At 35.9% G+C, this 12,304-nt stretch overlaps 1 protein-coding gene across 2 annotated transcripts in view; it reads left to right on the top strand.

The window, feature by feature from the left end:
• The first annotated feature begins 1,679 nt into the window (after positions 1-1,679).
• Positions 1,680-12,304, top strand: part of LOC306988934 (NACHT, LRR and PYD domains-containing protein 3-like) — a 44,746-nt gene continuing 34,121 nt past the window's right edge. Inside the window, exons 1-11 of one of the 2 annotated variants that reach the window (XM_079594158.1) lie at positions 1,680-1,980; positions 2,405-2,467; positions 3,316-3,444; positions 3,856-3,939; positions 4,705-4,812; positions 4,994-5,078; positions 5,369-5,564; positions 5,648-7,580; positions 9,872-10,042; positions 10,579-10,749; positions 12,061-12,234. In XM_079594158.1, coding sequence (XP_079450284.1) covers positions 3,386-3,444; positions 3,856-3,939; positions 4,705-4,812; positions 4,994-5,078; positions 5,369-5,564; positions 5,648-7,580; positions 9,872-10,042; positions 10,579-10,749; positions 12,061-12,234 — 2,981 coding nt within the window. In that variant the 5' untranslated portion in view covers positions 1,680-1,980; positions 2,405-2,467; positions 3,316-3,385. The remainder of the gene's footprint in view (positions 1,981-2,404; positions 2,468-3,315; positions 3,445-3,855; positions 3,940-4,704; positions 4,813-4,993; positions 5,079-5,368; positions 5,565-5,647; positions 7,581-9,871; positions 10,043-10,578; positions 10,750-12,060; positions 12,235-12,304) is intronic. The other variant, XM_079594159.1, reaches the window with a different exon arrangement.

Raw genomic sequence — 12,304 nt, 5'->3', positions numbered from 1 at the left:
GACTACATTTGGAACAATAAATTGTGCATTTTTATTTTCGTTGTGCCTTATTATTATATAAGGTTATTATATATTATATAAGGTTATTATTATAAATAGGTTATTTTAAATCATATTAACTACATTGCATTCATACACATTATTTTTTATTTTTTTTACTTCAGACCTCAGATGTTACTCTCTTCAAACAGAAAAGGGTCCTGGCACGCCCCCTAGTGACTAAACATAAAAACAAATCGCTGTGGTCTTCTTACCGCTGATATGCCATGATCTTGGACCATATTTAATTTTATATTAAAATGTATGATCATCAGCCACTTCCTAAACCAATCACACATCATTATTTAAAACAGGGATGAGTGCATGTAAGTCTTAAAAATAACTACTTTTCAATATGTAAATCTTGGCCTCTTTTAATATTTTAATTTTAAACTCAGTAAAATAAAATTCACAAATGTTGAACTGGTTCACAAACTTTTTCAATAACCAAGGGAAAATCAAAAGCATTAATATTATCATGATAGACAGTAACTGTGAACTACCGGTAATACGGGAGTATATTGAGTTTTTTAAAGGTTTATTTTGTTCAGTGACAATTCAGCATTAACAGAAACATGCAAATTATGATTTTTTTTTTTTTTTACAGGTGGAATAAAGGAAGAAGAGGAGTCTGGTCATATCATAGGTCCTGTAGCAGAAATCTGACTCTTCAATAAAAATAAAACAAACGATACTGATCCTATTGAGATTAAACAAAGTATATGTTGAAGAATATGTTTCTGATCTTAAATCTGATGTAGCAAATAAAAATTTAGCACACAAATATAACAAATTATACAAACTGTATACTTTATCTTTCTTTTATATATTTTTCATACCATAATTTTTTATTAGTTTGAAAAATTTGTTAGTTCACTAGCCACATGTAGACTTGAAGCTTAAAAAGTCACAAGTGATCTTGAGAAGATCTGTTAAAGAATAAACATGTTAAGACAAGTGTTAAATAACCCATTCTCACATCACTGTGTGTAATCATTATCAAATCAAAGTCAGTGTGTTGTTATTAACATGCACAAAGCCGATTGTCAAACGATGGAGAGAAAAAATGGGAATGACCACACTCTCGGGGTTAGACTTTTTTAAAAGTAAAATCTTTTCCCTCTTTAGGCCCATAGAGAAGCATGTTGTGTATAAAATGTGCAACCAAATTGAATACAAATATTACTTCACTTTTATATATAACTTTATTTATGTGGTTTTTATCTTTATTTTTATAGGAAAATGTGCAGACAGAAAGTAGGGATGAGACTGGGCTTTGATTCAGGACAGCTTTGGACACATGTCCGGTGTGCACAGATTTAATCATAAACACATTCACACAAGAAAATCAAATTGCATACAATTATAGTGTTTATTGATTTAGGATGTAATGCTGCATCAGTCTTTTAATACAATGTAAAATTGATCTGCAGTTTGAATTCATCACATGTGAATTATATTTTTCTAGCCAGCCGGGCAAAGTAATGATGGAACCAAAAACCAGTTGGACTGGAAGTTTTACATTATATTAGTTTGTAGTGTGGTATATAATTTTTTTATTACTTATAGTATTTATTTGTTCGTCTTGTAGGATTTATAACTATTTGTAGTAGAATATTACTGCTCCAGCAGGAGGCGGTAATGTTCAGCTGGTTCAAAACCCGCCAGTGAGACCCAAGAAGAAGACGAAAACGAAAGAAATTAGGAAAAATACACAAACGGAGATACCAAGAGAACGCGTTGCTCGTCGGATTTGTAATACTGTCTATGTTTGATTCATGTGTGTCCCAGAATTTTAATTTAGCACCAACCAAGTTGAGAGCGAGAGACTTTGTGAATGTGTTGTTGGTGACGCGCGCTGACAGGGCACAAGCGTAAAGGACAGGGAAAATAGTTTTTTAAGGCCTTTATAAATTCACTTTTTAGTGGACAAGACTACAAGTAAGTTTTGATACTTTCTCGATTACAATAAAAAAAAAATGTATACTTTAAGTGTGATTATTTAAATTTGAATTTACAAAAGGCCGGAAGTTTTTGTAGGCCTATAAGTTCATGAACATGACATTTATTGACAATTTATTGAAACAAAAAATGTTTCTCTTAGTTTTTTCTTCTATATTTTGCCTCCAGCTTATGCTGTTGTTTTTGTTATGCGAAATTGAAAATATTTGTAAACCGGACATTTACAGTACAGGCAGATAATGTGAAGTTCATGTATTTGTTTTTGTGGGCGGTTTTTGTGTGTGTGTGTGTGTGTGTGTGTGTGTGTGTGTGTGTGTTTCAATGAACATAATAATTTGTTATTAAAATTAAATAGGCTATTTAAGTCCACATCTTTAATGAACACACTCTTTATCTTTAAAAGGGGGCTCATGTGTCGGTGAAGACTGACTCATCAGGAGATGGTGGCCAACCAAACTTACCAAAGGTATTTCACGTGTTTCTTATTTTTGGTAACACACTGTGTTAGAAAGTGTAGCCAATTCTTGAATTTGAATTGATGTAAAAAAATAAAATAAAAAAAACAGGATCTAGAATTACAATTCGAATTTGAATTAAAGGAAGCAGAATTGCAATTCAATAAAAATTCAAAGAAATTAATATATTTAAGTGAAGTGTTTAACAATGAAGCTTTACAGTATATGTCAATTATGATTTCATTATGCACTTAGTGTTATTTGATTATTTTGAAATGAAAATAACATTGGAACAAAACTAATTAAACAACATTGAGGGGGTCATTTATTTCAAGAATTTGATCATCTATATTTTAGAACAAAATGTATGCAGGTTTGAGGAGTGACTTGCTTGTAATGAAATTATGTTATTAAATGACAAAATTTGTGTAAAATGTGTAATCAATTAGTTACTAATCAAAATAATTTGCATTGATAAAGTAATCCAAACCACATTTATAATGGGTAACTTATAACAGTACAATTACATTTCCATAGTAACCTTCCTAACACTGAATGTGTGTGAGATTCAACACATTCTTTCTGTTGTGTGACTGTGGAATATCTTTGAATTTCCATGAATTTAATTCCACTTCCTGTCATTCCAATTCAAATTCAAATTCAACTTCCAATGCATGAATTGAATGGAGCCCAATTCTGAATTTTGAATTTTGAACAAGTCTTTCACTAATACATTTAAAGCCATGATTTACTTTGTTACAGTATAGTGTTTGTTGTTGTTGCTAACTTAACATTTTTCATTATTTTCTTGAATAACTGCCATGTTATTAATCTCAGGAACATATATTGTCATCTCCAGGTCAAACTGAACGACTGATTGTTTCCACAAACCAGTGCTGATCTGTTTTCAATGGCAGTTTAGCTGCAGTATGTCAGAGGAGCGAGGGAAGGACTCTCTCTCTAAGATGAGTCTCTCAGAGAAACTGAGGTAAGACTGCGTCTGTTTCACACAATCATTTTAAACTACTGAAGTTTTAGATTATTCATGTGAACAACAGAGCATTGTTTTATATTTGCAAATGCTTTGCAGAAATTCCTAATAAAAAAACTATTTTGTGGCCAGTAGATGATAAACATCTCAAATCTGAAAATGAAAATCAATATTTAGTCTAAATCAAATGTACAGTCTCTTCATCAGCAGTAGTGTTATATTGCAGTTCTAAAATATTGTTATAGGTACATTTTTAAAATTTGTATATAAAAAATAAGTTTACAGTTATGATTGTGCAAATGCCTCATCAGCATTCCATCTGTGAAAAGAACAGAGAGAGTTTGTGGCGTTATCAAACACAGATGAACTTCTGTAATTAAAGTGTTTCTTCTCTCTTTGTGTCATTAGTGAAAGATCAGGCTCACATGTGTCCATCCCTGTGTCTGTGAAGAGTGACCGTTCAAAGGATGGTGGCCTACCGAACTTCAAAAGGTCATTTTTATATGTTTTACATTATAGTTATAATTTCTCTACAATGGTCTATGTGATGAAACGGTATTTTACACTTAAAGCCATGTTTTCAGATCGTTTCTGATGAATTAGAACGGTTAAGATTAAAATTTGGACACATGCTGCTGGCCCGAGAATTTTCTTTCTTTCGCTTTCACAGTGGCTGCATAGGTGCACTCAACAATCCTTCCTAAAACGCATTAAACTTTCGTTTACAAAGACGTGAAACTCACCGAGTGGTCAGGGGTGTTCACTGATATGCTCTCACAAAAATCGCTGCAAAAGATCCAACAAGTGTTTTACCATTCGTTTTTTTACCATTCTATTTTTCCAAACGCCTCACACCCGTACATTCTTCCGTTGAGAGCTTGAATAATAGACACTGCAGACCAGTTGATAAACGATAAAACCAGTTGGAAAGCATCTTTTGCAGCGATTTTTGTGTGAGCATATCAGTGAACACCCCTGACCACTCGGTGAGTTTCACGTCTTTGTAATCGAAAGTTTAATGCGTTTTAGGAAGGATTGTTCCAGTGCGCCTATGGAGCCATTGTGGAGGTGGAAAGCGAAAGAAACCAAAAATTCTCGGGCCAGCAGCATGTGTCCAAATTTTAATCTGAACCGTTCTGTTTCATCAGAAACGATCTGTAAACAGGGCTTTAAGTGTAAAATACCGAACTTGTCCTTTAACTAAATACAACAATAATTCACAGAATACTATGTCCGCGTCTCTCTTTGTGTCATCAGTGAAAGATCAGGCTCACATGTGTCCAGCTCTGTGTCTGTGAAGAGTGACTGGTCAAAAGATGGTGACCTACCAAACTTCAGTGAGGAAACACCATCATCTACCAAAAGGTATTTCATTTTTTTTTTTTTTTTTTGGTCACAGACTGTGTTAGAATGTGTATTGATGAATAATTATCATTAAGCTGTACTTTTGTAAATTATTTTTTTGTTTTGCTAAAATATTTACTGGAGATTTTGCTAATATTTTTCCTGGAAATGCAGTATTTAGATTTATTTTATTTTCTAACAGGCTTCAATATGAAACATTAGATTCAGATTTTCAGACTAACAGGAAACACAAGAATTTCACAGACGATCTCCTGTGGATCTTTGAGGTAAGAACTTACATACATTTTCATAAATATTTAATAATTATAACAAACAAATAGATTCTTTATTGTGTTTTCCTGTAAAAGTAGAAATTTCATTTCTAATAGTTTTTGACCATTTACTCCTCATTTTAAGAACTCATAAAATAAGAATGAAAATGTAAATTTTTATTATTAATAATGACAGCTAATTAAAATGTTTGTATTTTAACTGATTTATTTTACTTTTATTTTTGTATATGTACGGTTTGATTATTATTATTTTATTTATTTATTTATTTTTGCTTTGTTTGTAGGATCTTGAGAGCAAAATAATCAAGTTTTTGAAGAATGAGCTGGGAAAGTTTAAGAAAATATTACAAAAAGATGACATAAGATGCTTAGTGAAGGACTTTAATGAGAACAGATGCAGTATTAAAGAAGCAGCTCTTGATCTCACACTACACTTCCTGAGAGAGATGAAGCAAGATGAAGCTGCTGATACTCTAGAAGGTAAGAGACTCATGACCATCTGTCAGATTATCACTTATAAATGTAAGGGAATTAAATCTATCTGTGTTTGTTCCTGTGTTTAGATGAGCTGATCTTCATTCATCAGCTAAAATGTGGCCTAAAGAAGAAGTATCAATGTGTGTTTGAAGGAATTGCAAAGCACGGTGACTCCACACTTCTGAATAACATCTACACAGATCTCTATATCACTCAGGGTTGTAGTGAACAGGTCAATACTGAACATGAGGTCAGACAGATTGAAGTTGCTTCCAGGCGCCCTGATTCACAAGAGATACCAGTTCAATGCACACATTTGTTTGAAGCTCCTGAACAAGACAAGGGGATCAGAACTGTACTGACAAAAGGAGTCGCTGGCATTGGGAAATCCGTCTCTGTGCAAAAGTTTGTTCTGGATTGGGCCGAAGGAAAAGAAAATCAAGATATCAGCTTCATATTTCCTCTTCCATTCAGAGAGATGAACTTAAAGGAGAAAGAAACACAAAGTTTGTTGGATCTTATAACTCAATTTTTCCCAGAGACAAAAGGACTGAACCTTACAAGAAGGAATCAATTCAAAGTCCTGTTCATCCTTGATGGATTGGATGAATGTCGCCTTCCTCTAAACTTTAAGGACAATGAGACGTGGAGTGATGTATCATCACCAGCCTCTCTGGATGTTCTCCTGACGAACCTCATCAAGGGAAATCTGTTTCCTTCTGCTCTCATCTGGATCACCACCAGACCAGCAGCTGCCAGTAAGATTCCTCCTGAATGTATCGACCGGCTGACAGAGATACGAGGATTCAATGATGCTCAAAAGGAAGAGTATTTCAAAAGAAGATTCAAGGATAAAAATCTGGCCAGTGAAATATTTGATCATGTTAAACAATCAAAGAGTCTCTTTATTATGTGCCACATCCCAGTCTTCTGCTGGATTTCTGCCACTGTTCTCCAGAACATATTTGAAGAGAAAAGAAGTAATGATGTAAAAAACAATCAGTCTGATGAAGCCTCTAAAACACTGCAGGAATCAAATACTGAAAACACTCCCAAGACTCTGACACAAATGTACACACACTTTCTCCGCTTTCAGATCCAGCAGAGCAAACGAAAGTATGATGGAGAATACACACCAGATGTTTCCTGGGATAAAGATGCCATCCTTTCACTGGGGAAACTGGCATTTCAAGAGCTGGAAAGAAACAACCTGATCTTCTATGACACAGACCTGGAATCCTGTGGTATTGACGTCTATAAAGCATCAGTGTACTCAGGCATGTGTACCCAGATCTTTAAGGAGGAAAGAGGGATCACTGTTGGTACCACTTACTGCTTTGTTCACTTGAGCATTCAAGAGTTTATTGCAGGCCTTTATGCACATCTGTTTCTAGACATAAAGAAGAAAAGTGTGTTTAATCAAGAGTCTGCAGAACAGGAAAACAACAGTAAAACCATGATTGATTTGCTCAATACCCTTTATTCATATCTGATTCCATACATCAAGAAAAGTGTGTTTGTTCATGAGTCTACAGAACAGGAAAACAAAAATGAAGCCATGATTGATTTGCTCAGGACTGCAGTGGACAACGCGCTCGAGAGTGACAATGGACACCTGGACCTTTTCCTTCGCTTCCTCCTCGGTCTGTCACTCCAGTCCAATCGGCGACTCTTACGAGGACTGTTGACACAGCAACATGACAATGACCAGAGCAAAGAGGAAATGGTTCAGTATATCAAGCAGAAATTAGAAGATAATATGTCTCCAGAGAGATCCATCAATCTGTTCTACTGTCTGAATGAACTGAATGATCAAACTCTGGTGAAAGAGATTCAGACCCACTTTAGAGAAGGAAGTCTCTCATCTGCTGATCTTTCACCGGCCCAGTGGTCTGCTGTGGCCTTTGTGTTGTTGACATCAGAGGAGGAGATGGAGGAGTTTGAGCTTCAGAAATTCAAGAAATCAGACGAGTGTCTCTTTAGACTGTTGGAAGTTGTGAAAATCTCCAAAAGAGCTCTGTAAGTAATTTAAAGCAGAGGTCTTCGACCCGGCCCTGAAGGCCCACTGCCCTACAAAGGTCATATCCAACCTGCTTCATCTTGTGATTTTTTCAAGTAATCCTGAAAAGCTTGATTATCTGGTTCAGATTTGTTAATGGAGGTTGATTTAAGAAGTAATTAAAAAGAAAAATACATTTATCACAAACCTCCATAAGAAATTATTGATCATATACCAGATATAAGTATACAATAATGTCTGAAGAACGACAGACAATCGTAACGCAGAACAATCACAGGCGCTCCATCTCAACTCACTCTCTAGTTTCTCGTCCGGGCTTTCAAACTCTATGAATTAACCCTTTGAATGCCGGTGCAAAATAAAACGGCAATTTCAAAACGATTATTTTTATTATTTTTTTTTTAGACTGTGCTCTACACTTAGAATGTTATTTAACCAAATTCATTTACAATTGTTATGGTTAACTATAAACATTGTTCATTAAGATAGTTCAAAATGTTTTAACTATTTTAAGCACCTTGGAAATTTTTTTTTTTTGTAAAGAAAGAAACATAATTAAAATTAAATTCTGCAAATCATATTGACATACAGCGTTTCGAGTTCATATTATGCTTGCCAGGGCTCGACATAAGCAATGGCCCGGGGCCAGTAAAAGAGTATGTCGGGCTAGTTGATTGGCCAGTCACTTGCAAAACAAACAGCAATTCGTCACACACAGTGGCGCGAAGAGTGTCAATGTTACTTCAGGTTATTTAATATTCCGGCTATGAATTATAAACTCTGCCTCCGATTGAGCTTAAATCAGCCAATCGTCGAGGTAGTTCAGTATTCGCATACTCCGTTGTTGGGGGGCGAGCGCGCGCGCGCCGTGTCCATGCACTTCGTGAACGTGCGAGCCTGCGAGGTGCTAGGGACAGACCGAACGTCAGGACATTGTACTTACAAGCTCGACCCTCGGAGGCGAATATCAAGAATGGCCTGTGACGGGATGCTATCTGTATCTGAAAGTAAGCGTCTTTCAGATCCACTGAGATAAACCATGCAATCTCACGGGCGAATTTGCGCGAGGATTGGTTGTCAGCAATTTGAACGAGCATTTCACAAGCGCTTGTTCAAACGTCTGAGGTCTAGGATGAGTCTGAGACCACCACCCTTTTTGGGGACGAGAAAGTAGCGTTTGTAAAAGCCCGACTCGCTCTTTATAGCCCCCTTTCCCAGCAGTTTCGCTATTTCGGCGCAAAGTAGATGTGATACTTCGCTTTTCACCGTAGGGGCGGACTGGCCAATGTGGGCCCACTCGGAAGGCTACACCAATATATTTTAAAAATGACGGAAATCATAATATTACATTTATTTTCTACGCAAATGAATGAGTGAATCGATCGCGCAGGCGCGGCCGACAAGGAGTGTGTTTTGTGTGCATGTGAGTGTATTGCCCTCCCTCCCTGTTAATCTTGAAACACGTCCCCTTTCACGTTAATTTTACAGCGAGAGAGATATTGATCCGTTACTGCGAATTTATCTGAGCAGATTACAAATAATTGTCTATGGAAGAAAAGAAGCAAGTTTAATATCACATGATAGCCTAATAGTAGCCTGTGCCATGAGGATTCATGTTCATGCAAAATGTTAATGTCTTTATAGTTTTATATTAATATTGTTGTCTTAATGTTCTTCTGTTTGTTTCCTGTTTTACAAATATTATATAATAGCCTACTGTATGTACAGTATTGTGTTATTTAAAATAAATGTTTAAATAGCATTTATTTTTGTATTGTGTAATATTTTTATGCTATAAGTAGTGTTAAAAATTATTCTGCACATTAATGAGCCAATGTGTTATGATGTGGGATGTGGTGGGCTGCTGTGGGTCAGAAAGTCCAGGGCCACTTTTCGGTCTTAGTCCGCCCCTGCGCGGCAGTCTGCGAGCGAACTGCAGCGAGTAACCTCGTTTTATTATGTTCAGCACCCATTCTGATATGCCAGAAATGGCTTCCCATGCTTTTCCTTATATTTCTTTCAGGGCCAGTAAAAATATAGAAAGGGCCAGCAAAACTCTGATCTACTGGCCCCGGGGGCCAGTGGGGATTTTTTTTTATGTTGAACCATGTGCTTGCATCTAAATAGTATGCATCATCAAATAGGGAGTATACTGAATTTGATCTCTTAATATCACTGTCATTGTATTGTTAGTCTAAAATTAACAAAACAATTTTTTTTTTATATTTGTATATATCGAATCCATTGTTTGTATTTAATTTTTCTTTGTATTCTAAATTATTTCTTGTAGGTTAAACGATTGTGACTTAACAGACAAAAGCTGTTCACGTCTGGCTAAAGCTCTCGGATCGGATAACAATCTGGAAGAGCTGAATATGAACAATAATAATCTACAGAGTTCAGGAATAATTCATCTCTGCTCTGGACTGAAGAGTGTAAAGTGTAAACTGGAGATACTGAGGTAAGTTGTGTGGCAGCAGACAAAAGGTGTTATTTAGATATCCTTTACAAAGTTTGTGTATAAATAATATATTTCAATACCATAAGTTAATTTACATAAATTGTGATGACTAAAAATTAGTTTACCATTATACTATCTACTTTGTTTCAGAAACAAATATGGTTAATTTGCATCACCCTCATGATCATAATGAATTCATGAAACCTACAAAATTAGATTTTCGATTTGCTAGTTGAGTTGTAGATCTGCTCTGCTTTTTCAATATTGTAGTAGCCACGCGAATTATAGCATAGCAAAATGATTGTGGCACGGTCCAAATGAAAAGAGATTATTAATAAGAATCATGAAAGATTGCAATATCCAGCTAACTGTATCTGAACTAATCATGAGACATGAAACTGTGAGACTGTAACTAAGGCCTGATAGTAACAGATGTGCAGTAAAACTCACTCGCTTGGCCTCGAGAGGCGCTAGCATGCTTCTCATACTGGTGAAGCTGGTTTGAATCAAACACGTTGACAAAAACATTTTTTCAGACTCAGCCAGTGTGCGGTAGCAGAGGAAAGCTGTTTAGATCTGGCTTCAGTTCTCAGTTCAGACTCCAGCAGTCTGAAGGATCTTGACCTGAGCAATAATAATCTTAAGGATTCAGGAGCAAAGCTGCTCTCTGATGGACTGAAAGAGAACTGTAAACTGGAGAAACTCAGGTGTGTTAACCCTCTGGGGACCAAGGTGTTTTTGGGGTCCTTGAGATGTTTTGACATGCCCTGATATTTGTATTTTTTTCAGTTGCTTATAAACATATTAATGGCAGAGGTGTAATTACACTATTTAACACGAACATGGCTATCATAATATGTGAGCAACATGTATGTACATGTTTGCATTTTTGAGAGAATATTATTTATGCGTGGTTATTCAAAAAACTCAAACTTAAATTTTCTGATATAAGACCACAAACGACCAACTTCACATATTCCCACAATACTTTTGACTGGATGTTGTCGGCTAGAGTTTTTACTTCAAAATGATCTGAAAATCATCCGGGCTAATCGTTCACATTAAACAATAGATTGATTTACATTTTGTAAGACACTTTTTGTTTGGAAAGGCAATATGCAGGTGGGCGTGAATGATCCAACAAGGTCATGACTAATGTCCTAATTCACACCTGAAGACAAAGACCTGCTAATGCTGCATACTAATGAGCATTTCATTCATGTGTCACTGAGCCACAAGAAAGAATGTAAAGACAACACACACACATATACACACATACAACTACAGAATTGGTTCAGAGTTGGAAACATTTTTGCACGTTTGAGGTAAAATTTCCAGGATTATCACGATATAATTATTCCTCACTACAGTGTTTTCCAGCTGTTATGGGCGTTGACTGGTTTGCATGTGTTGCTTCATCTGCGTTGAATAGCGCGCGCTTCATGGGTGTGTCACATTAGCAGAGTAATGAGCTGCCAGAACGATAATGAGAACGGCTGATCTCTCGCTCTTTTTATATAGATTGCATAAACAGAGAATATTTGTTTTAGTTTTGAATTAGATCATTTAAAACTACACACTTATATGATCATAGAGATATATAGCTCATGTCTGAGTGAATAGTATTCGCTGAGTTTTGTTTAAGTTTACAGACGTTCACTAGAAAAAAAGTTCACGGAGACGGAGAGGCAGAAAGCACACCCTGTTTACTTTCTTTATTTTACAAAAGCACAATGTTTTATTTTGGTTTTAAGTGAGCCCATAAATAAGAAGTTATTTAACAGTTCATTTTTTCATATTTCTTAAGCCTGTATGACAAAAAATGACGGGAGTATTTTAAGTCTATTTTGCTGCTATGTGAAAAAAAACGAGGAAAACGCGCCGGCGCGTTTTTGGTCCCCAGAGGGTTAATGTCTAACATATTGAAGAGTTAGACTCTAACTCTGTGTCTAACTCTGGGCATTTCGTTTGTCTCTATATTCAGTGATCAACTTTTAATTGAATTGTCTTTTCTGTAGGCTTTCAGACTGCAGTATCACAGAAGAAGGTTATAAAGCTCTGGCTTCAGCTCTGAGATCAAACCCTTCACACCTGATAGAGCTGGATCTCACAGGAAATGATCCTGGACAATCAGGAGTGAAGGAGCTCGATGATTTACTACAGGATCCAGACTGTCAACTGAAGACGCTGAGGTGAGTGTTTTTAAATAAAGTCCTGTAGTTTTAAAACAGTTTTAGCTGAGATAAATAAACCATCAAAAAT

Source organism: Phoxinus phoxinus (genome assembly GCF_949152265.1).
Source record: "Phoxinus phoxinus genome assembly, chromosome: 20".
Taxonomy (NCBI): Eukaryota; Metazoa; Chordata; class Actinopteri; order Cypriniformes; family Leuciscidae; genus Phoxinus; species Phoxinus phoxinus.
The sequence above is the reverse complement of the archived record's forward strand: the minus strand, read 5'-3'. Positions and strand labels throughout refer to the sequence as shown.